We start from the raw sequence: 22,071 nt of genomic DNA, 5'->3' as shown, positions 1-22,071 counted from the left end.
ACTTTCCTCTTAGGCTGGCTGTGAACCTTGATCCTCAGATCTCAGCTTCCTGAGTAGCTAGGATGACAGGCGTGAGCCACCATGGATGACAATGCTATGGGCAGAGGTTACAGTAGGGTAATTACAGTCTCCAGCAGACCTGAAGTTCCTGAGAAGGATGTGAAATCCACAGACTGAGAGGTCAGTCACTGCCACCATCCCTATTCACCGATGGGGAGAGGCTGAGAGCCCTGTGTGAGCCCAGGGTCCAGGGCCCTGGGTCAGGTGGCTGGAGGAGGAGAAGGCACAGAATAGGGGTAGAAGAGAGACTAGAGGATAGGCTGGCAGGTAGAGGAAGGTAGATAAAAGCTAGGTCAGATGGACCTTCCCAGGGCCTGGAAGAAAATCAGAAGCAGCAAAAGCCCTGGAGGGCAGAGGAGGCTCCGGTCCTGACTTGGCAGAGTCTGTGCTCTGCTCTCCTAATCTGCACAAAAATGAGATTTCAGCTCAGCCTGTTGACAGTCTCATTAACCTGATCCCTGGATCCAGCTGTCACGAAGACTGGAGGAATCAGAAGGCTGAGGGCTGATATAGGCCTGGCGAAGGCAGTGGGGGCTTAGCTACTGCCGGTGAGCTGACCATTCTGGCATCAGGAGTGGTTACAGGGTGCCTGCCAGCCAGCCCCCAAACCTGCAAGGGACCTCCTCTCAACTACTCACCTTTCCCTTCTGACCCCCAGGATGTGGAATCCCCCTTTAACTCCCAGTCTGACCTTCAGAAGGTCCTGGAGTGACTTGAGTCATTGGACAGTCAACCTCAACTGTCTTAGAGCAGGGGTAAACTGAGGCTGAGAGCCAGAGCAGATGTGGAAACACCTGGAGGAAACTGACAAGCAGGTGCATAGACAGCAAAACTGACAAGCTGGAGCTGGGGTGGCCGCCTCTTTGTCAGGTGTGGGGTGACCTCAGAGTGGTCTGATTTGGGCAGCGAGCAGGGTCTGAGAGGAAAAGACTCTCCTTGCTCATTCCCTCAGCCAACTGGATGAGCAACACTCTTTAGGGTCTCCAAAGCTCCCCCAAAGGATGTTTTTATGACCCCAGATCCCCAAGGCTCCTTGGGTATGCTTATTTCCAGACTCCCCTGCCTCCTGTTCCTTCCTGAGAAGAAACCTGAGAGGCCCTGCTGTCTTCTCCACAGTCTCTGGAAGGAAGCAGCATGGCCACAGGCATCATGGCGGGCTCATGTCCTGCTTGCTATGTGGCCAGGAAGGAGATTTCTGTGGGAGTGACAGAGGCCAGCGGGTAGGTAGATGAGGCGTCAGCCCCCAGAACCCGGTACACCAGCTCTTCCTTCTCTTGCTGTAGTTGTTGCCTTATCCGTGCCTCCTCCTCTAGGGCCTGGCGGGCTAGAAGGAGATCTTCTGAGAGTTGCCTGTGGGTATAAACAAGCTTGGGGTTGCATACTGGGTGTGAGGGATGGGTGTGCGTGGGTCCCCCTGAAAGCCCTTCCTGAGATTTCTCCAGAGTCTTCCCCACCCTTTGGCTGGGATGCCAAAGGCCATTCACACCATGGGCCGGGCACGAACTCTTTCAGGGCAGTTAGCTCTTGGTGGCTCCAACTCTCTACCCCATTGCCTTAGCTGTGTAATCTGGGGTAAGTTATTGTCTTTCATGGAATTCTAGCCACCCTGTTTGTAAAACACACTAGCAGAGAATAATGGGAATCATTAGGCAGACTCCATGAGAAAAAAAAAAAATTAACCTCTGTCTGCTACATGCTATGAGCTCCCATGGACAGAAGGCCTAGGCCAGATTCATTCTATGCAGCAAGTTCAGCTTTGAGTTTCCTGGGGCTTGAACTCAGAACCTGGGGTATGGTCCCTGAGCTTTTTTTTTTTTTGGCTTAAGGATAGCGCTCTACCACTTGGGCCACAGTTCTGCTTCCAGCTTTTTTTTGGTGATTAATTGGAGATAAGAATCTCACAGGCTGGATTCAATCCAAGATCTTCCTATCTCAGCCTCCTAATTAGCTGGGATTACAGGTATGAGCCAGGAGATCCGGTTTGTTGGGCAATTTCTTCCTCAAGTGAGGTCGTAAACAGGCCCGGCCCCTCCTGCTATCTCTCTGGCTCTTCTGAGATGCCCCCAGCTAGAGATTTTGGCAACAGAGGAGGGGGGAGGAGGACGACGGGGTGGGGAGGAGGGGGGGAGGAGGTTTGGAGGGGCAGCTACCTTGACACCATTGCCTGGTTCCGAGCTCGGACATGGAGGTCTTCATTCTCTTGCTGTAGAGTCGTGATTTTTTCCTCTAACATCAGATTTTTTTCTTTCTGTAACAAACCAGAATGAACTCGGAAAGCTATTCAACCTCCATGGTACCGTGTGTGCTCTATCTCTCTTGTATCTGTGGGCCCTGAACATAGATTCCTCCTAGACTAGATGTTACATGTAATGGAGAATTCAGATAAGCTAAAAAGTAAATGAAAGAGTTATTATGGCTGCAAACATTTCATTTTGTTACAGGAGAATGTTTTTTTTTTTTTTTTTTTTTTTGGCCAGTCCTGGGCCTTGGACTCAGGGCCTGAGCACTGTCCCTGGCTTCCTTTAGCTCAAGGCTAGCACTCTGCCACTTGAGCCACAGCGCCACTTGTGGCCGTTTTCTGTATATGTGGTGCTGGGGAATCGAACCCAGGGCCTCATGTATACGAGGCAAGCTCTCTTGCCACTGGGCCATATCCCCAGTCCGAGAATGTTTTCTTTTTAAAGGTGCTGGTGGCTCATGCCTGTAATCCTAGCCTCCTCAGGAGGCTGAGATCTGAGAATTGTGATTTAAAGCCAACTAGAGCAGAAAAATCCTTTGGCTTCTTGTTTGGTTTTTTTTTTTTGGCCAGTCCTGGGCCTTGGACTCAGGGCCTGAGCACTGTCCCTGGCTTCTTCCTGCTCAAGGCTAGCACTCTGCCACCTGAACCACAGCGCCCCTTCTGGCCGTTTTCCATATATGTGGTGCTGGGGAATCGAACCGAGAGCTTCATGTGTAGGAGGCAAGCACTCTTGCCACTAGGCCATATTCCCAGCCCATCCTTTGGCTTCTTATCTTTAACTAACCAACAAAAAAGCCAGTGGTCAAACTGTGGTTCAAGTGGTAGGGCATAAATCCTTAATGAAAAAGCCAAGCCCTAGTAACATCAGAGAGAGAGAGAGAGAGAGAGAGAGAGAGAGAGAGAGAGAGACAGACAGACAGACAGACAGACAGAGACAGAGAGACAGTGTGCGAGCCACGTGCTGGCACTCATGCCTGTAATCCTAGCTACTCAGGAGTCTGAGATCTGAGGATTGAAGCCAGCTCAGGGCAGGAAAGTCAATGAGACTCTTCTCTCCAATTAGCCACCAGAAAACTGGAAGTGGAGCTTTGGCTCTAAGTGGTAGAGCACTAGCCTTGAGCACAAAATCTCAGGGATAGCTCCCAGGCCCTGAGTTCAAGGCTCACAACTTACAAAAAAGAAAGAGAGAGGGAGGGAGGGAGGGAGAGAGGAAAGGAGGGAAGGAAAGAAGGAAGGCCCAAACACAAAAAGCCCAAGAAACAAACAAACAAAAACCAACCCCAAGACCCTTATGGGGCACACTGGAGATAGTTTTGAGGTTCTGTGGCACACAGGAGGCAGGGAGACTCCATCCACAGTGACACAAGCTGTTTGGATTCCGCCCTTGGGTGCTGAGACCTTTGTTCTCCTGGAGATAAGAGTCACCAGGTCCTCAATGCCTTCAGACCCCCTCCCCCCCCAATCTGCCTGGTCTTCCAACCTCACCTTTCCTCACTCCCTGCCTCTCCTGTGACACCTGCCGGGCTGCCCTGGGTTAGTGGGTTAGCGGGGACCAGGTTTCCAGCCTCAGCATAGCAGGCAGCCAAGGGGAGCTCTGGACCCAGAGGTGGCTTACTTACTGCCTGACCCACAGATGAGGTCGGGATGCTCAGGCCCCCTCTGCATATTTTACAAAGGAGATGCTCATCCCCCTGGCCACGCCCCCAGCCACTCACTCCCCTGGCCACGCCCCCAGCCACTCACTCCCCTGGCCACGCCCCCAGCCACTCACTCCCCCTGGCCACGCCCCCCCAGCCACTCACTCCCAGCCACCGACCACTGTTTCCATGAGCATCAGCTGTCTGTCTAGCTCATGAATCCGCTCATTCTTCATCTCGATGACAAAGTGCAAGCTCTCCACTTCTTGTTCCCAGAATGGGCTGGGGCTCCCATGATCCTAAGATGGGGACACAGAGGGAGGACCTCATGAGACCGGCAGGTAGGCAAGGACGTGGCTGACTGTCCTTTCATAGTGTTGGGTGCATACAAGTCACCTTCCTCACTAGCCTTCACCATTGTGGTTAATGTTTTATCATTGTTTTGTTTGGGGTGTGTGTGTACACACACACACACACACACACATGCTGGCTTACATTCAGGGCCTGGGGGCTGTCCCTTAGTTTTTTCATTCAAGGCTGGTGCTCTACCATTTGAAACATGGCTCCAGTTTTGGCTTTTTTTTTTTTTTTTTTGCTGGTTCCTTTGGAGATAAGAGTGTCACCATCTCACAGACTTTCCTGTCTGGGCTGGTTTCCAACTGTGATCCTCAGATCTCAGCCTCCTGAGTAGCTAGGCTTACAGGCCTGAGCCACCATGGCCAGTCACCAGGCTTTCTTTTCTCAGATCCTTTGAGTGGGCCCTGGCCTCTTCACTTCAGCTGCTTAGTGCAAGCTAAGCTGTAGGTTTGCTATTTATATTCAGTTTCTGTCTGAACCCTCTTTTGGAGCCTTACCTAACCCATTACCCTCCTCAACGGAATGGGGACCTTCTTGCTTTGTGGCCCCTGGGAAGGCCAGAATGCCAAGTGTAAACCTTAACTTCAAGGAGGGCCTGACTTCCCAGGAGTTTCCAGAAGGAAAGGCCTGCAGGTTCTTTGACCCCTACCTGGATGTGCTTCTTATAGTCCCGGCTTAGAATGGACTCCTCTACCTTCTTCATCTTGGCCTGAAAGGCCTCCAGCTGTGAGGTCAGTCTGGCTATGGTGTCCTGGAGAAGGGAACAGGGGGAAAGGAGTCAGAACCTGGTTCATCAAGGTGGATGGCACTATGTCCCACAGAAAGACACACTTCAGTGTGTTTTCTCTACCCTTCATGACCATGTAGGTTTGCCCTTACATGGGGGACGGGGTCCTGGTGCTCAAAGGCCAGTGTTAGCCTGCCAAAGCCCTTCCATGCCAGGCACAACAAACTTCCCCAGCATCTGCCATCAGCAGTGGCCAAACATCATGTCACTGCCCAAATAAATGCAAGGTGCATTTTGTTTTGTTTTGTTGTTTTGTACTGGTACCGGGGTTTGATTTCAGGAGCCCCCATGCTTTTCCACTCGAAGGTAGTGCTCTACCCCTTGAGCCACACTTCCATTTCTGACTTTCTGCTGGTTCATTGAAAATAAGTCTTACAGACTTTTCTACCCAGGCTGGTTTTGAATAGTGATCCTCAGATCTCAGCCTCTCCTGAGTAGCCAGGATGACAGGCGTGAGCTACCGGCACCTAGATTCCATCATGCTTTTTGTACAAAGTGCACTCATCTGCCCAGCAGACCCTGCCTGTCCTAAGATTTCGAGCCCATCTGTCAGGCCCCATTCACATTCACCCCTGCCCTCCAATCCTCTGCTGAGCAATGTTAAGCAAACCCTTAAGGCTCCATGAAGCACTGGGCATCTGCCAGCAGTCCTCGGAACTGCAGGACAAGCTTGATGGCAAAGCTCATGTCCTCACAAGCTCACATGGGGTCCCCACGTCAAGAGGCATGCACACCTGCAAGGCCCCTCATACCCAGAGGACATCAGCTTGACCTGGCTTCCCTTCCATTCTTCCCTACCCGCACCAGACTGCCATGGGCCTGGCCTTTCTCACCTGAAGGGCAGCTTTGGCCTCCCGGAAGGAGTGGGTAAAGGCTTCTTTCTCCTTCTCATAGGAGGCCCGGAGGACTGTGGGGGAAAGGAGACCTCCATAAGCTTAGGTTCTCTCCTCCCAAGCCTTCTAGAAAGCCCCCTAAGGACTAGAAAAGGAACAGCTGATTGCCTGGGGCCCTTAAGGGCCAAGAGTCAGACACAGAGTTATCCATCTTTTTATCTCCTAGGTTTGCTTAGGGGCTGTGCCAAAAAAAAAAAAATTACTAGGCATTAGCTGAGTGTTGTGGCACATGTCTGTAGTCCCAGCTTCACCGGAGGTGGAGATGGAGAGAATCAAGGTTCAAGATCAAGTCAAAAAAAAAAAAAAAAGTGAAACCTCCATTTCAAGCACTAAGTGTGGTGGTTGAGGCCTGTCATCCCAGATATTTAGAAAATGGAGGTAGAAGGATCATAATCCGAAGCCAGCCAGGGAAAAAGTGATACCACACACACATACACACACACACACACACACACACACACATATACACACACTAGCTCATGGAGCCAGACACTGGTGTAAGTCTAGCCACTCAGGAGGCTAAGATCTGAGGATTGCAGTTCAAAGTCAGCTCAGGCAGGAAAATCTGTGAGACTCTTATTTCCAATTGACCAGCAAAAAGCTGGAAGTGGTGCTGTGGCTCAAGTGGTTAAGCACTAGCCTTGAGCAAAAAAAAAAAAAAAAAAAAAAAAAAGCTCAGGGACAGTGCCCAGGCCCGGAGGTCAAGCTCCAGGAGCAATACACACACACACACACACACACACACACACACCAACAACTACAAAAACAAAACAAAATTGGCAGAGTAAAGAGATTTATCTTTGCTGATGTTAGGCAGTAGCCACTCTGGAAAATGATTTAGTTGTTTTTCAAGAAGCTATCCATGCATTTATTGCATGACATATCCTGTGCTATGTGTTTATCCCAGAGAAATGAACACTAATGTCCACATCAAAACCTATACATTACCAACTAGACTATGTAGCCCTGTTCCTAATCACCTCAGGCCGAGAACCATACCAGCATACTGCAATAAGCAAGTGGTAAACAATGACACATAACTTGGAAATGAAATAGAATTCATCACTGCACTAGACAACAACTTAAATCTCAGATGCATCATGATGAGAAACAGCCAATCTAAAAAGTCATATTGATAAGCCAGGGGCCGGTGGCTTAAGCCTGTAATTCTACTTATTCAGAAGCCTGAATTCCAGAGGATCATGGTTAGAAGCCAGCCTAGGCAGAAAAGTCTGTGAGATTCCATCTCCAAAATGACCAGCAAAATGTCAGTCTGGAGACATGGCTCAAGCAGTAGAGCACTGGCCATAGGGCCATGAGTTCAAACCCTAGTACTAGCAAAAACAAATAGTCATATTATATTATTTCATTTATATAATAGTTCCCAGAAGACAAAGCTTTAAAAGAAAAGAGGACATGGGGGGGAGGGGTCACCATAGATGGGTGTGACAAGGAGAAGGACTAAGGAAGGGCAGTGACAGTTTGGAGGCACAGTGAACTGTTTTAGATCCTGACTGTGCTGCAGGTGGAAATTGTTGGGACTGTACATAGGAAATCAATTTCCCTGTGGAATGATCAAAATGTAGAAAAATCAAAACAAAACTAGAAAAGATAAAGATAATGAAGGTTACTCCATGCTATGATTTCATTTTTTTTTTTTGCCAGTCCTGGGCCTTGGACTCAGGCCTGAGCACTGTCCCTGGCTTCTTTTTGCTCAAGGCTAGCACTCTGCCACTTGAGCCACAGCGCCACTTCTGGCCATTTTCTGTATATGTGGTGCTGGGGAATTGAACCCAGGGCCTCATGACTACGAGGCAGGCACTGAGGCCACTAGGCCATATCCCCAGCCCCCAAGCTATGATTTCATTCACCTATTTAACACACACTTCTGCTTTTTGGTGGTTCATTAGAGATAAGAGTCTCATGGACTTTCTTGCTTGGGCTGGTTTTGAACCCTGATCCTCAGATCTCAACCTCCTGAGTAGCTAGGGACTACAGGCATGAGCCACAGGAGTTTTCAACAGGATGTATTAGTAATTAAAATACAGCCTTTCAAATTCCCAGCAAAGATTTCAGTTCTGTTACAAAATGTTTTGTACTCATGTGGCAATATGTCTCAAGGTTCTAATAGTTCAGACCTCTGCTCCAATTACTCTGTTTCAAGGAATTAATCTAATGTGCTATTTACAATAGCTAAAATGTAAATGTTTAGACACAAAAAAACAAACAAGAAAAAGTCAAGTGTGGCTTGATTTTATTAGCAAGCTTGTAGCTACATACTTGGATACAAGTTTGATAAAATTTAAATAAAAAGAACAGGATGTTAGTCTTTTTCATTGCCTGACAGAAATCTTACACAAAACAATCATAATCATAGTTGTGGGGTTTTTGTTTTGTTTGTTTTTTGTCCCTGGGCTTATTTTGCTCAAGGCTAGGGTTCTTCCACTTGAGACTCAGTGCCACTTTGGGCCTTTTCTGAGTAGTTTAGAGTCTCATGGATTTTTCCTGTCTGGGCTGGCTTTGAACTGTGTGGGCCTCAGATCTCATCCTCCTGAGTAGTTAGGTTTACAGGCATGAGCCACCAGCTCTGGCTACAGCTGTGTTGTTTTGTTTTGTTTTGTTTTAAGAAAACTGATTTCTGAGGAATGATCAATCAAATGATGAGAGGGAAAAATCAACATAGCATGTTCAAGGCCAATTTAAATATTATTGCTCTGTGTGTGTGTATGTGTCTGTCTGTCTGTCTACCTACCTACCTATCATCTATCTATCCCTTCTCAAAAGAAGGTATACAACCATCCAACAAAGTTGTAAAAAAAAAAAAAAAAAGCTGCTCAACAATCCAGTCATTAGGGAAATGCAAACCCAAACCACAAAGAGGCAGGTGTGGTAGTGCATACCTGTGAGGCTAGGAAGGTCAAGAGTTCAAAGCCAAACCCAGCACTAGTGGCTCATTCCTGTAACCCTTGCTGCTCAGGAGGCTAAGTCTGGAGAATCAAGTTTCAAAGCCAGCTGGGGCAGAAAAGTTTACTAGACTCCTCCTCCAATTAACCAGCAAAATGCTTGCCTTTAAACCATGAGGTCTTGAGCTCAGACTCTAGTATTTAAAGAAGGAGAAGAAAAGGAGGAGGAAGAGCTACAGTGCCATTCTATTTTTCAAACGCTGAATTAGAGGTTAGAGTCTCATGGAGACTTTTCTGCCCTGGCTGTGGATCAGCAGATCTCAGCCTCCTGAGTAGCTAGGATAACAGGCATGCGCCACTAGTAAGTATCCACTGGTAATACATAGTTTAAAGTTAAGTCTTTCAAATTGCTTGTTTTTGAGAAGTGATGGAGAAAATGTACTTAAAAATTGGAGTTACGAGGCTGAGAATGTGGCTTAGTGGTAGAGTGCTTGCCTAGCATGCATGAAGCCCTGAGTTCGATTCCTCAGTACCACATACATAGAAAAAGCCAGAAGTGGCGCTGTGGCTCAAGTGGTAGAGTGCTAGCCTTGAGCAGAAAGAAGCCAGGGTCAGTGCTCAGGCCCTGAGTTCAAGCCCCAGGACTGGCAAAAAAAAAAAAAAAAAGGAGTATGGTATAAATACAAATTATAGCAGACTTCCTATTTCTAAGGTCATATCTAAATTTCTGAAATGATGAATGCACTCCTGGGGGGGGGTGAAACCTCTCAAACAAGATAAAGCAAATCATGCTACCACATGATGTCACACGTACCTGTAATCCCAGCACTCAGGATGCTGAAGCAGGTTCAAGGACAGCTTGGGCTGTGTAGCAAGACCATGTCATTCATTCATTCATTCATTCATTCATACAGTCATGCGCCAAAGGAAAATGCTATCATCCTTCTAGCACTAAGGACTCTGTACATACACTCCAGGTTTAGCGAAGCTGACTTCTTCTAGGGGGAGAAGAGGGTCACAAGATAGCTCACATGAGCGGGTACCCACAGCAGGTAGGACAGGAGGCGGGGCTTCCCCTGCAGAGCAGTCTACCCTCACCTTGCAGGGCCTCTTCATGCTTTCCCTCCAGGGTGCTTCGCTGCTCATCCAGTCTCTCTTGAAGTTCTAGCTCCCTCTCCTTCTCCACCTAAAGGGTTCAGACCAGGAGGAAGACTTAGGAGATTTGCACAGTACCTGGCAGCTGCTAACCACACTCTGTTGTAAAGGGCTCTGCCTCACCCCCATCCTCCTTTCCATGATGGGAAAGATGGCCAGGGAGGGAAGCAGACTTCAGTCAAGGCAGACTTTTCCTGATTTCGGGGGGTCAGAAAAGGCTTCAGAGGCATATTTAGGTGGAAGAAGACTTGGGGGCCTTCAGCGTTAGCCCTCAATGCTGGCATTCTACCATTGAGCCACACCCCCACTTCCAGCTTTCCGCTGATTCACTGGAGATAAGAGTCTCATAGACTTTCCTGCCTGGGCTGGCTTTGAGCCTTGATACACACACACACACACACACACACACACACACACACACACACAGAACTCCCTTCTTGGCTAGGGATGTGGCCTAGTGGTAGAGTGCTTGCCTAGCATGCATGAAGCCCTGGGTTCGTTTCCTCAACACCACATACACAGAAAAAGCTGGAAGTGATGCTGTGGCTCAAGTGGTAGAGTGCTAGCCTTGAGCAAAAAGAAGCTCAGGGATTGTGCCTAGGCCCTAAGTTCAAGCCCCAGGACTGACACAAAATTAGAAAAAGAATTCTCTTCTTCTTGGAAAAAGGGGTTAGAGATGCTTACAACAAAATTCAAAGTCAGATCTCCTCTGGAATTCTCAGAGGGAAATTGCTGGACAGAAATTGCCAGGCCTTACCTGTTGAGCCCATTTTGCCTTCTCTTCTTCATGTTGCTGGAGAATTCTGGTTATGTCCTCCTGGTGCTGTTGGACTTGCTCAGACACACACAGCTGGACAGTTGTGGCTGGAGATAAGAATGCAAAAACAGGTGCTGGTAGCACACATCTGTAATCCTAATTATTCAGAAGGCTGAGATCTGAGGATCATGGCTCAAAGCCAGCCTGGGCAGAAAAGTCTTATCTCCAATTAACTCGCACACATACATAAAAATACTTATAACCTTACAAAAAAAAATACAGATTCTTTACCCCCACTTGCAGAGTGACCTGTAGTGGATTCCTAGGATCTGTCTCTTTGATGTCCTCTGTAATACAACAGATGGGCGAACGTCATGATTCTAGTCCGGTTTGCGTATCTGGCACTTGAACTTCATCTCTGCTATCAACTCGTGGCCTCTCAGCTGTAACTGAACACCTAAGGGCCAGGGCGTTCATTCTATCATCAGGTAGTGCTGAGGGCTGGCAAGCGGCCAGTGTATAACCATTCTTTTGAGATTGGGCTGCATTTGGTCTGCAAGCTGCTCCAGCCTCAAGGCCCTTGAGCTCAGCTCAGGAGCACCCAGAACAAAGCTCCATTTTTCTTCTCCAGTAGAGCACCAGACCTTTGGAGAAAACCATTGTGGGGTTTTTTGTTTGTTTGTTTGCCAGTCCTGGGGCTTGAACTAAGACCTGGGCACTGTCCCTGAGCTTTTTTGTTCAAGTCTAGGGCTCTACCACTCTGAGCTACAGATCCACTTTCAGTTTTCTGGTAGTTCATTGGAAGTAAAACTCTCATCGACTTTCCTGCTTGGGCTGGCATCGAACCATGATCCTCAGATCTCAGCATTCTGAGTAGCTAGGATTACAAGTGTGAGTCACGGGCACCTGGCTTTCCTGAGCTCTTTTAGTAGCACTATCAGTGTTGCTCATTATGGGATGGGTCCTTCTGGTCAGTGGAGGCATTCGAGGGGTTGGTAGACTTACCTGCATCCTTGTGGAGGGGACCCAGTTCCTGTGGCTCTGGATGGGGAGGCTGACTGACTTCTTGGTGTCTCTGAAAGAAAGGAGACAACCATGAGGTGAGGGTTCAAAGGTGAGAGGCCAGTGGGTTAGGGCGATGCCACAGTGAGATTCTTCAAGGGCAAGGCACGAGCTATGGGAGGCCCTGCCTCTGTCACTGCCTGAAGTGGTCCCTTGTGCCCAGAGAGTGTCTCTGGAGCAGGAATCCTTTGCTAGGAGTTCGATGCTAGCTCCCGGCAGTCTGGTTCCAGCTTCCATCCATGGGTTCTCCTTGTCCACCTCTTTCCACCTTAGATATGGCTGGGTCTTCTGTGCCTCCCCTTCTCCCATTCATTGTCCTAAGATGTCTAAACCCCTAATTCAGTCACCATGCCTCCTTCAGTGGTTACCCCAGCTTCTATCCAGATTCCCTTCAGTGTCACAGGGTACTGAGGCAATTTATGCTAGTACTTTCTGGGCTTGGCCTCTGTGACAGGGTGACTTCCATATGATGCAAGGGAGCTGCCCAGGAGACTGGTACCCAGCATGCACCAGACACTCCTTCCTACATGTTTTCATCCTCAGGAACATCTGGGGAAATGTGAATGTATTCAGCTTAAAGATGAGAGGTGGAAAGCTGGGTGCCGGTGGCTCATGCCTGCCATCCTAGCTACTCGGGAGGCTGAGAGCTGAGGATCGTGGTTCAAAGCCAGCCCTGGTAAGAAAGTCTGTGAGACTCTTACCTCCAAGAAACCACCAGAAGACCGGAAGTAGTGCCATGACTCAATGTGGTAGAGTGCTAGCCTTGAGCAAAAGAACTCAGGGACAGGGTCCAGGCTGAGTTCAAGCCCCACAACCACCACCACCAACAAAAAGTCTTCTAGAATAATCTGATCTCCGCGCCCCCCCCCCCCCTCACCCCAGTGCTAGGGACCAGAGCTTGGCATATGTAAGTCTGTGGTGGAGTGAAAGAAGCTCGGAGCCTCTTCCAGGCTCTGGTGCTCCAAATCGTCTCAGTGGCTAGGAGGGAGGAGGGGGGAGGCTATCAAGGAAGCAACAGCAGCCAGCCTCTCCACCCTGGGCTGGAGGAAGGAGCCAGATAAATGCAGATGCTTGTCTCTTGCCCTCATGGGACCTGTTGAATCTGGGTAATGTTTTTAAAGGAGCAAGAAGGCCTGCATTCCAGCCTTTGCCACTGCCTGTCTCCCCCCACCCCCCCACCCCCCCAGAGTCTGTTTCCTCCTCTGTGAGTTGTCAGTGGGAATCTAGTCATTTTACTGGATGAATTCCAAAGGGTTTGAGCTCCTCTCTGGAGCGCTGTGAGGCCCTCTGGTTATTACAAGTGAGGAAACTGAGGCTCGGAGAGGTTTCGGGCATGGTTACAAGCCTAGTAACTCAGGAAGCTGAGACCTGAGGATCACCATTGGAAGCCAGCCCGGACTGGAAAGTCTGTGCGCCTCTGATCGCCAATGAACCACCAGAAATGCTGGAAATGGCGCTGTGGCTCAAGGGGTAGCACACTAGCCTTGAGCACAAAAAGCTCAGGGAGGGTGCTTGGGCCCTGAGTTCAAGCCCCAAGACTGGCGCATGTGCGAGCGCACACACACACACACACACACACACAGCCAAACAGGGTGGGATGAGGTGGGGGGGTGGACTGAAGGCTGGGGCGGGGCATCCGGCCAGAGCTCTGAAGAGGGTAAGCAGCTTCCTGAGTCACCGGAAACTTAGGAACCAGCAAGCTGCAGGGGTGGCAGGCAGCCAGGCCTGAGCAACCTGGGTTCCAGCTTCTCTGCGTGACTTTTGGTAAAGTCATTTCCCATCTCTGGATCTCAGTTTCCCCCTCTGTGAAGCTGGGGGGTCTCTTCAGCCTTTCTCCTCAGAGTCCCTGCAACCGGATAAAACACCTAAGAATCCCGAGGCCCAGCTATGAGTTTCAGTTGGAGAGCTCTGGAAGGTGACCAGGCCCAGCTGCCAAAAAGTAGACATGGAGCCGGGTGCAGGTGGCTTATGTCTGTCATCCTAGCTACTCGGGAGGCTGAGATCTGAGAATCATGGTCCAAAGCCAGCCCGGGCAGGAAAGGCTGCAAGACTGTTATCTCCAACGAACCACCAGAAAACTGGAAGTGGTGCTCTGGCTCAACATGGTGGAGAGAAGCTGTCCAGCAGTTCCTCACTTTGGGAATCTTTCTAGAATGGAAGTGGGGTGTGTGTGTGTGTGTGTGTGTGTGTGTGTGTGTGTGTGTGTGTGTGCGTGTTGAAGGATCCTTCTTTCAAGACATCACTGCCGTGCCATCTGTGGGCCTTCAAGGCTGTGTGTATTTTGGAGGTGCTTGGCATAGTCATTATTCTTGCTTCCATTAAGGAGCTGAGTTATCAAAAGGCCCTGGAGAATTCACCCAGCTCCTCCTTTGTCTTTTTTTTTTTTTTAATTTTTATTGTCAAACTGATGTACAGAGAGGTTACAGTTTCATATGTTAGGCATTGGATACATTTCTTATACTGTTTGTTACCTCCTCCCTCATTCCCTCCTTTGTCTTACAAGCCAAAATATTTCTACCTACTCACCTTGGCTGAGGAAAAGGTTACGCGACCACCCCCCCCACCCCGGCCAAGTTTATTTCCAATACCACCTCTTTCTTTCTAGATAGAAAATCAGGAGGTTGAACGGAGTATAATGGCTCATGCCTGTAATCCCAGCTGTTCAGGAAGCAGGGGTCCAGAGGATTTGCCAGTGGAGGCAAAAAGGGAGACGCCATCTCCACTAAAAAGCTAGTGGGTCATTGCTAAACCTGCCATTCCAACTACAACGGAAACATAAATAGGAGGATCGTGGTACCGGCTGGTCTGGATATTCTTATTGGAAAGAAAATAATAGCTAAAGCAAAAATTAAAAAAAGGGGGTTGGGGGTGTAATTCAAGTGGTAAAGCATCTTCTTGGCCAGGGTAAGGTCCTGAATTCAAATCCTAGGTATCAGCCAAAAATATTGAAGGCAGAGATGGACCAGAGGTCTCAAAAGCCAAGAACCAAGTCCTGAGAAATGTGCAGGTTCCCAGCGAAGCACGAAGGAGGAGTGGTTCTTTCCATTGCCCTCAGGCACATGCGCACAGCAGATTCACCCCAGGGGCTGGGCTTGCAGGGCAGGGGTGACTGCGTCCCTGGGGATTCAGGTCATCTGCTGTGCAGAACCGCAGAACTGCAGAACCGGAGGCGCCTGCCTGCTGTCTGGGCTTGGCCAGGGCTGGGCCCCACACCAATAGTGTTAGGAACTGAGCAATCACAGGCCGAACCCATTGGCTGAGGGAGAGGCAGGAAGGAGATGGGGGTGGAGGCCCAAAGGAGGAGGCTTTGGGGGGGAGAGGGCAGAGTTGGGGTGGGGTGGGGGGAGGGAGGGAGAACAGGAAGAAAGACAGGGCCTGGCCTTCCATCTGTGGTTGAGAACATTTTTAGTAGTCATACCTGAGATACAAGAGAAACAGATTATCAAGAGTACTGGAAATACAGGCCTCAACTTCCCCAGTCTGTAAGAGGGGCAGAACTTGTTTGGCCTAAGGAATGCCTGAATTTGATTGGCTCACACCCTTTACGAATGTATTACACAATAGAGGGTCACCCTGGTTCCCAGCCTGCCCAAGGGGGTGGGGAGACCACGGTTCTCTGAACACCTGCACATCTGGAGCGGATGTGGTCTCTGGGGCACGCCTATTGGAGCATCAGGCAAGCAGGCAGCCAACAGCTGATGGATGAAAGGCACCTGGGGTGGGGTGGGGGGACCACTGTCCTCAAACACCCCATCCCCAAGCCACATCTGCCCAGCCAGTCCATGCACAGAACCCCACAGAGCCCCAGGCCTCCAGAGCAGGGCTTATTGCTCAAATGCTAGGCCTCAGAAATGCTTGTCAGTGTGATTTTCTATCTTCTTATTTCTTTCCTTTTCTTCTTTCTTCCCTCTTCTCATCATCCCCTCTTTCTTTCTTGTTTTGTTTGCTTGCTTCCTTCCTTGCTTCCTCTCTTCTTTCCTTCCTTTCTTTCTAATGTCGGTCATAGGGCTTGAACTCAGGGCTTGGGCACTGTCCCTGAGCTTCTTTTGCTCAAGGCTAGTGCTCTACCACTTTGAGCCACAGCTCCACTTCCAGTTTTCTGGTGGTTAATTGGAGATAAGAGTCTCATGGACTTTTCTTCCCAGGCTGGCTTTCAATTGGGATCCTCAGCTCTCGGCCTCATGATAGGATTACAAATGTGAGCCACCGACTCCTTTCTCTCTTCCTTTCTTCCTTTTTTTTTTTTATGCCAATACAAGGGGTAGAACTCAGGACCTGGGTAGCTTCAAGGACAAAACCTCGGGGACAGTGTCGAGGCCCTGAGTACAAGCCCTAGGAATGGCACACACAAACTCAGAGTTGCATGGACTTTCCTGTCTGGGCTGGCTTCGAACCGCGATCCTCAGATCTCAGCCTCCTCAGGCTTTCCTATTTTCTTTTTCTTTAGAGCTCACCTTTCTGTGTTTCAGTTCAGGACAATTCAGAAGGCTCGAGAGCTGGCATGAGCACTACACACCATCTCTTCATTTGGGTCAGCCAGAAGGCAGAGGGACCCCAAAGGAACTGGGCAGAAAACTGTGTCGGGCTGGGAATATGTCTTAGTTGTAGAGCGTTGCCTAGCATGCGTGAAGCCCTGGGTTCGATTCCTTAGTACCACATACACAGAAAAAGCTGGAAGTGGCGCTGTGGCTCAAGTGATAGAGTGCTAGCCTTGAGCAAAAGAAGCTCAGGGACAGTGCCCAGGCCCTGAGCTCAAGCCCCAGGGCCGGTAGAGAGAGAGAGAGAGAGAGAGAGAGAGAAAGAGAGAGAGGGAGAGAGAGAGAGAGAGAGAGAGAGAGAGAATATTGTCAGTGGCTGATGTGGGGGGCCGAGCATCCAGAATGGAGTAGTCGCTGGTTTGTCACTCACTTGCTGTGTGACTTTGGGTGAACACCCTCCCCTCTCTGGGCTTCTGTTTCCTCTTCTCCATGGCAAGGCATTGGGCAAGGGGAAACCTAAGAGCCCCTCTGGTTTTGAAATGAGGGAAGGAGGAAATGAGGAAATGAGGTCATCTCTCCTTCTCATTCTCCCTCTATTCAATCACGCAGGTTTGCCGGAGGCTGGGCGCTCAGCTGTCAGCTCTTGTCATGGAGCAGCCTTGTACAGGGGACAGGCAAGGACGGCTTTGGTTTAGGAAGGCCGAGGGGGAGGATCCTGAGGTGGAAGTAGATCCTGAGGCAGAAGTGGCGCCGTGGCTCAAGTGGTAGAGTCCTAGCCTTGAGCAAAAGGGACAACACCCAGGCCCTGAGTTCAAGACTCAGGACCAGCACAAAACAAAAGAACAAACAAATAGCAAATAACACAAGATAGATCTTCATCAACCAAGACAAGAAGCTAAATGTACACAAAATCATGGGGAAAAGCAGCCATATGGGATGGCTTGTAGATTCGTCGCTCCTACCTCAGTTTCTCTTTATCTATTGGCTTTCTTCCTCTTTCATCTAAGGATGCCACTCATTGGATTAGGACTCCTCAAAATAGTATTGCCTGAGTTCAAGCCCCACAACTGACAAAAAAAAAAAAAGTCTAGTTTCGATAGACCATTAAACATGGGAAAATGACCTAGCAGAGTAGTACATTAACTCAAAGGTATACATCCACAATCCATTCCCTGTCCAGGTTTATAAAAATAGCCACATGTAGTAAGAAAAGCAGGAGAAAGATTTCCACCGACACAGACACAGTGACTATGTCTTCATAGTGAGATTAGAAGTGACTTTTTTTTTCAATTTCTTGACAGAAATTTGGAAATTTTGTCTTCAAACCCAGTCATCCTAAGAATTAAATCTCTCCAAAGGAATCAGAAAGACTTGCTAATTCTGTCTTTGGCTAGATTCCCTTGTACTACTCTGGGAACATGGCTTAGTGGCAGAGTGCTTGCCTAGCATGCATTAAGCCCTGGGTTCAATTCCTTAGTACCACCTACACAGAAAAGGCCAGAAATGATGCTGTGGCTCAAGTGGTAGAATGCTAGCCTTGAGCAAGAGAAGCTCAGGGACAGTGACCAGCCCTGAGGACTGGCCAAAAAATAAAAATAAGTAAATAAATAAAATATAAAAATGGCATCGGGCTGGGCACCATGGCTCACATCTATAATCCTAGCTACTTAGGAGGCTGAGATCTGAAGATGGCTATTCAAAGCCAGCCTGGACAGGAAAGTCCATGAGAATCTTATCTCCAATGAAGCAGCAAAAAAATGGAATGATACTGTGGCTGAAGCAAAACAACAACAACAACAAAACAAGGCTCAGGGACATTGCCCAAGGCCTGAGTTCAAGCTCCAGGACTGGCATTAAAATAAAGAAAAGGTCATCTGACCTTCCACAGCTAAGAAGTCTCTCCCCCACCTCCCAGGTCCTTTGCTGGCCAACGCTTTCTCACGAGAAGACAGAATCGGGCTCCCTTAGCCTCCTCCCACACGGCTGCCTTCTGGAACAACAGAGTTCAAGGTTGCTGTGTAGGACACGGATGTCCATCATCCCACGTCCCTGTGGCTTTCCCTGGCCACCATCCGGGCAGTGACATCCACTGCCACTGGCCGATTAGGCTCTTCCGGCCTCTACCACCTGCATCCAGGAATGAACACAGCACAACTCTCGGATCCAGGAGTTCATCTGCCTATCATGTAAAGGAATCGGGACAGGCTGGGTGAGGCAGCTCACACCTGGAATCCTGGCTTCCTTAGGGAAGCAAGGCTAGCAAGAAAATCGTGGTTCTAGGCTAACTTGGACTGGAAGTGAATGAGACATTCTCCCACCCTCAATTAACAAGAATGTGGTGGTACAGGCATCCAGTCCCAGCTACTCAGGATGTGCAGGTAGGAGGACTGAGGTCTGAGGCTAGCCCTCAGGCTCAAAACCCTATCTGGAAAAAAAAATAGAGTAAAAAAAGAGGCAGGAGATGCGGCTCAAGCCGCAGAGCATCTGCCTAGCCAGTATGAGGCCCTGCGTTCACATCCCAGTATGGCCCACCGCAAAAGAACAGACAATGAGCACAACACCCAGATGCACACAGGTGGTCAAGCCATGTCCAAGGTCACAGTTACAAGGTCACAGTTCTTGCTGTGATGGAATTCAGTTGAAAGAGAACTTGTGCTCAAGCCCAGAGCCTGGTGTGGTCCAGGTACAAATGTCTGCCGAGTGAATAAGAGAATCCATACACTCAACAAACACTGAGCCAGGAAAGCCCGTGAAACTCTGAGTTCTAATGAACCAGGAAAAAGCAAGACCTGGAGACGTGGTCCAAGTGGTAGAGCACCAGGCTCGAGTGGAAAAGCGAAGGGACAGCACCCAGGCCCCATGTTCAAGCCCCAGGACTGGCACAAGAATTAATACATTCAGTTTATGGCCCGTGTCCTTAAGAAGGGTTATACGTCAGAATATTCCACATGTACATGCGTAGGCCGGCCTCATTTCCTTCCATTTTCCTGCCCGCTGGAACTACTCATGAATGGCCCTGGTAGGACTGACTCCCCCCACCCATCTGGCCTCCTCTGTGGTGTGGCCACACTAGCCACGGTCTCCATCAAGAAGGGCTTAGAAACCAGGCACCAGTGGCTCACACCTGTAATCCCAGCTACTCAGGAGGCTGAGATCTGAGGATCCTGGTTCAAAGCTAGCCCAGGCAGGACTTCTTTACATCCAATTCATCACCAAAAATCCAGAAGCGGAAGTGAAAGAGCACCAATCTTGGTCTGGAGTTGAAGAGCAAGTGCTGGTACACATGCATGCATGCATGCACAAGTGTACACTCGCACAACACATACACACGCATACACTTAGGCAAGAGGCAGCCTAGAAGGTGAACACAGACACCCCGGGCCTGATATCAGGAGCACAAGCCATGGAGCCCAGCAAGCCAGCAAGCCCCGCATGGGGCCAGGCTGTTCTGACATAACCAGAGTGAAGGCCTCTGTGCCAAAGGGTGTTGTAGCCATGAAGAAGAAGCAACAGAAGCTAGATGTAGTGATACATGCCTGTAATCCCAGCTACTGTGGAGGAGGTAGAGACAGGAAGATTTCAAGTTGGAGGCTAGCCTGGGCCAAGTTTGTGAGACATTATTGCAGGGTAAAAAAGAAAACAACAACGACAAAAGGGAGGGCTGTGGGGTGTAGCTCAAGAGGTAGGGGGCTTGCCTGACATAATTGAGACCCTGACTTCAAATAGTCAGGACCACCAAAAAGAAAAGAGATCATATATATATATATATATATATATATATATATATATATATATATATAAGCTGGGTGCTGGTGGCTCACATCTGTAATCCTAGCTACTCAGGAGGCTGGGATCTGAGCATCTTGGTTCGATGCCAGCCAGGGCAGGAAAGTCTGTGAGACTCTTATCTCCAATGAACCACTGGAAAACTGGAAGTGGTGCTGTGGCTCAGGTGTTAGAGCCCTAGCTTTGAATGAAAAAGCTCAGGGACAGAGCCCAGGCCCTGAATTTGAAGCCTCCCAACCAACAAAGCAATAAAGATATAAATAAATACGTTTTTTAAAAGCCACTGGAACTTTTCTCCCTGAACTAATCAGTCAGGGAAAAAGGGGAGTGGGGCCCCTCCAGTTTGGAGTTTGTGTTGAGCCCCCCCCCCCCAAACGTTTTCCACTGCACAAGCCAAGCTGGTATGTGTGTGTGTGTGTGTGTGTGTGTGTGTGTGTGTGTGTGTGTGTGTGTGAGAGAGAGAGAGAGAGAGAGAGAGAGAGAGAGAGGACTCTGAATACAGAGTTAGGCTTTGGGGGTCTCAAAGCCGATGGCCCATAGTTAGGGGTGCAGGTGCATCTGGCTGAGGTTGGAGTGGTGGCTGGGCAGACTGTAGAGGGAGGGAAGGCTGACACTTGGGGATCCCTCTCCCCCACTTCTCTGTGGCTCCTGGTGGGCTTTGGGGTTCTAGGATCTGACCTTCCATTGGGCTGGTCAGACCTCAAGGGGCCGAAGATCCCAGTGCAAGAAACCTGAGCAGAGTCCCAGGGGCCCTAACCCAGCTCTGAGGCCCCTTGGGGTAAAGGGGGGGGGGGACAAGAAGGGAAGGGAGGGCAGCAGAAGGCCTCATCTTCTCCCTCTAGGCCCCTCCCAATGACCCCAAGGGCAGCCCACAGGTTAGGACGCCCCTGTGGCCTAAGGGGGGGGGCTGGGGAGTTGGGGGTGCATGGCAGGGAAGGTGGGGGTGGGGCAGGGTGTCCCACTTTAAAGGCCTGGCCTTTCCCACAAGTCCCAAAAGTCAATGCCAAACCAAGGGTCACAGCCTGAAGTCGGGGTGACCCTAAGAAATTATTATCCCTGTCCCTAACCGGGTGGAAAAGCCATTCAATCAGAGGGAGCGAGGAAGTGTCTGGTCCAAGGGCCCCCCTCCAACCCCCCCCCCCCCCCACCCAGATCCACAGCCTGGCCTGCACCTGCCAAGGAGGAGGGGGAGGAGGAGGGGGGGAGGAGGAGGAGGAAGAGGAAGAGGAGGAAGAGGAGGAGGGGGGGCAGGCCCCAAGGCCTCAGGAGTCAGCTACAGAGCCCAGCCTGCGCCCTGAGCTGCGGGGGGGGGGGGGGGGGGGCAGGGAGTGGGAGGCACAGGCCCCCCCACCCAGCTGCATCCCGGGGGTGTATGTGTGTGGGGTGTCCCCAGCCTGCCAGAGGCACCCAGGGGCGCCCGGTTCCCACCCCACCCCCCCGCGGGGCGCTTCCGCACCCCCATGTTTTCTACAACCAAACTTCTCCGCCGCCCGCCCCGGGGCCGGGTTTCTCTCTTCTTTTACCTTTTTTTGGGGGTGACAGCAGTTCAGTCCGCTGTGTCCGCTGCCCATCCTCTTCCTGGCGGGGAGGAGGAGCTCCAGGGGTCCCCCAGAAAGTGCTGAGGCCCTGGGGGGGACCCCTTCCTCCCGCCCCCAGCCCCCAGGACCGGGGCGCCCGCGGGACCCTGAAACTGAACCTGGAAGCGGCGCGCGCGCGCCGCGGAGCCGGAGCCCGGAGCCTGGAGCCGGGGCGGCCGCCGGCCGTAAATACCCGAAGAGCGGCGCCTACGGGAAAACCTGCGGCCCTCCCCGCCCGCCTGCCCCCCCACCCCCGCACCCCCCCCCCCCCCCCTACCCCGGGGCCCGACGCCTGCAGCAGCCCGAGGGGACTGCAGGAAAAGACAAGAAAAAAAGATGCATAGGCCCAACATTTGCTTCTCCCCAGCCCCCCACCCCCC

General features: G+C 50.3%; 1 protein-coding gene across 2 annotated transcripts; it reads right to left on the bottom strand.

Annotated features, from left to right (window-relative positions):
• On the bottom strand, nucleotides 1–21,836 carry Ccdc69 (coiled-coil domain containing 69). Of its 2 annotated transcripts, XM_048334164.1 has the most exons (9): nucleotides 21,638–21,835; nucleotides 11,794–11,863; nucleotides 10,789–10,895; nucleotides 9,975–10,062; nucleotides 5,914–5,987; nucleotides 4,943–5,044; nucleotides 4,116–4,235; nucleotides 2,211–2,308; nucleotides 1–1,410 (listed from the first exon to the last, which is right to left on the bottom strand). In XM_048334164.1, exons 1-9 carry the CDS (start codon nucleotides 21,683–21,685, stop codon nucleotides 1,233–1,235), a joined length of 885 nt encoding a protein of 294 aa, XP_048190121.1. In that variant the 5' UTR covers nucleotides 21,686–21,835; the 3' UTR covers nucleotides 1–1,232. The 2 variants fall into 2 exon arrangements, with proteins under 2 accessions (XP_048190121.1, XP_048190122.1); XM_048334165.1 differs by lacking the exon at nucleotides 4,116–4,235 and having other exon boundaries at nucleotides 21,638–21,836.
• Nucleotides 21,837–22,071: the final 235 nt, after the last annotated feature.

Source organism: Perognathus longimembris, chromosome 25, assembly GCF_023159225.1.
Source record: "Perognathus longimembris pacificus isolate PPM17 chromosome 25, ASM2315922v1, whole genome shotgun sequence".
Lineage (NCBI taxonomy): Eukaryota > Metazoa > Chordata > Mammalia > Rodentia > Heteromyidae > Perognathus > Perognathus longimembris.
Note: the sequence above shows the minus strand (reverse complement) of the source record. Positions and strands in the feature narration are given on the sequence as shown.

What these genes read in the sequence shown, in the direction of transcription:
- Ccdc69 (XM_048334164.1), bottom strand. Translation starts at nt 21,685, where the DNA reads ATGGGCAGCGGACACAGCGGACTGAACTGCTGTCACCCCCAAAAAAAG. An exon ending in AGGCAAAATGGGCTCAACAG is followed by an intron (nt 10,063 to 10,788) that starts GTAAGGCCTGGC and finishes TGAACCCTTTAG; the next exon opens with GTGGAGAAGGAGAGGGAGCT. An exon ending in TGATGCTCATGGAAACAGTG is followed by an intron (nt 2,309 to 4,115) that starts GTCGGTGGCTGG and finishes GGTTTGTTACAG; the next exon opens with AAAGAAAAAAATCTGATGTT.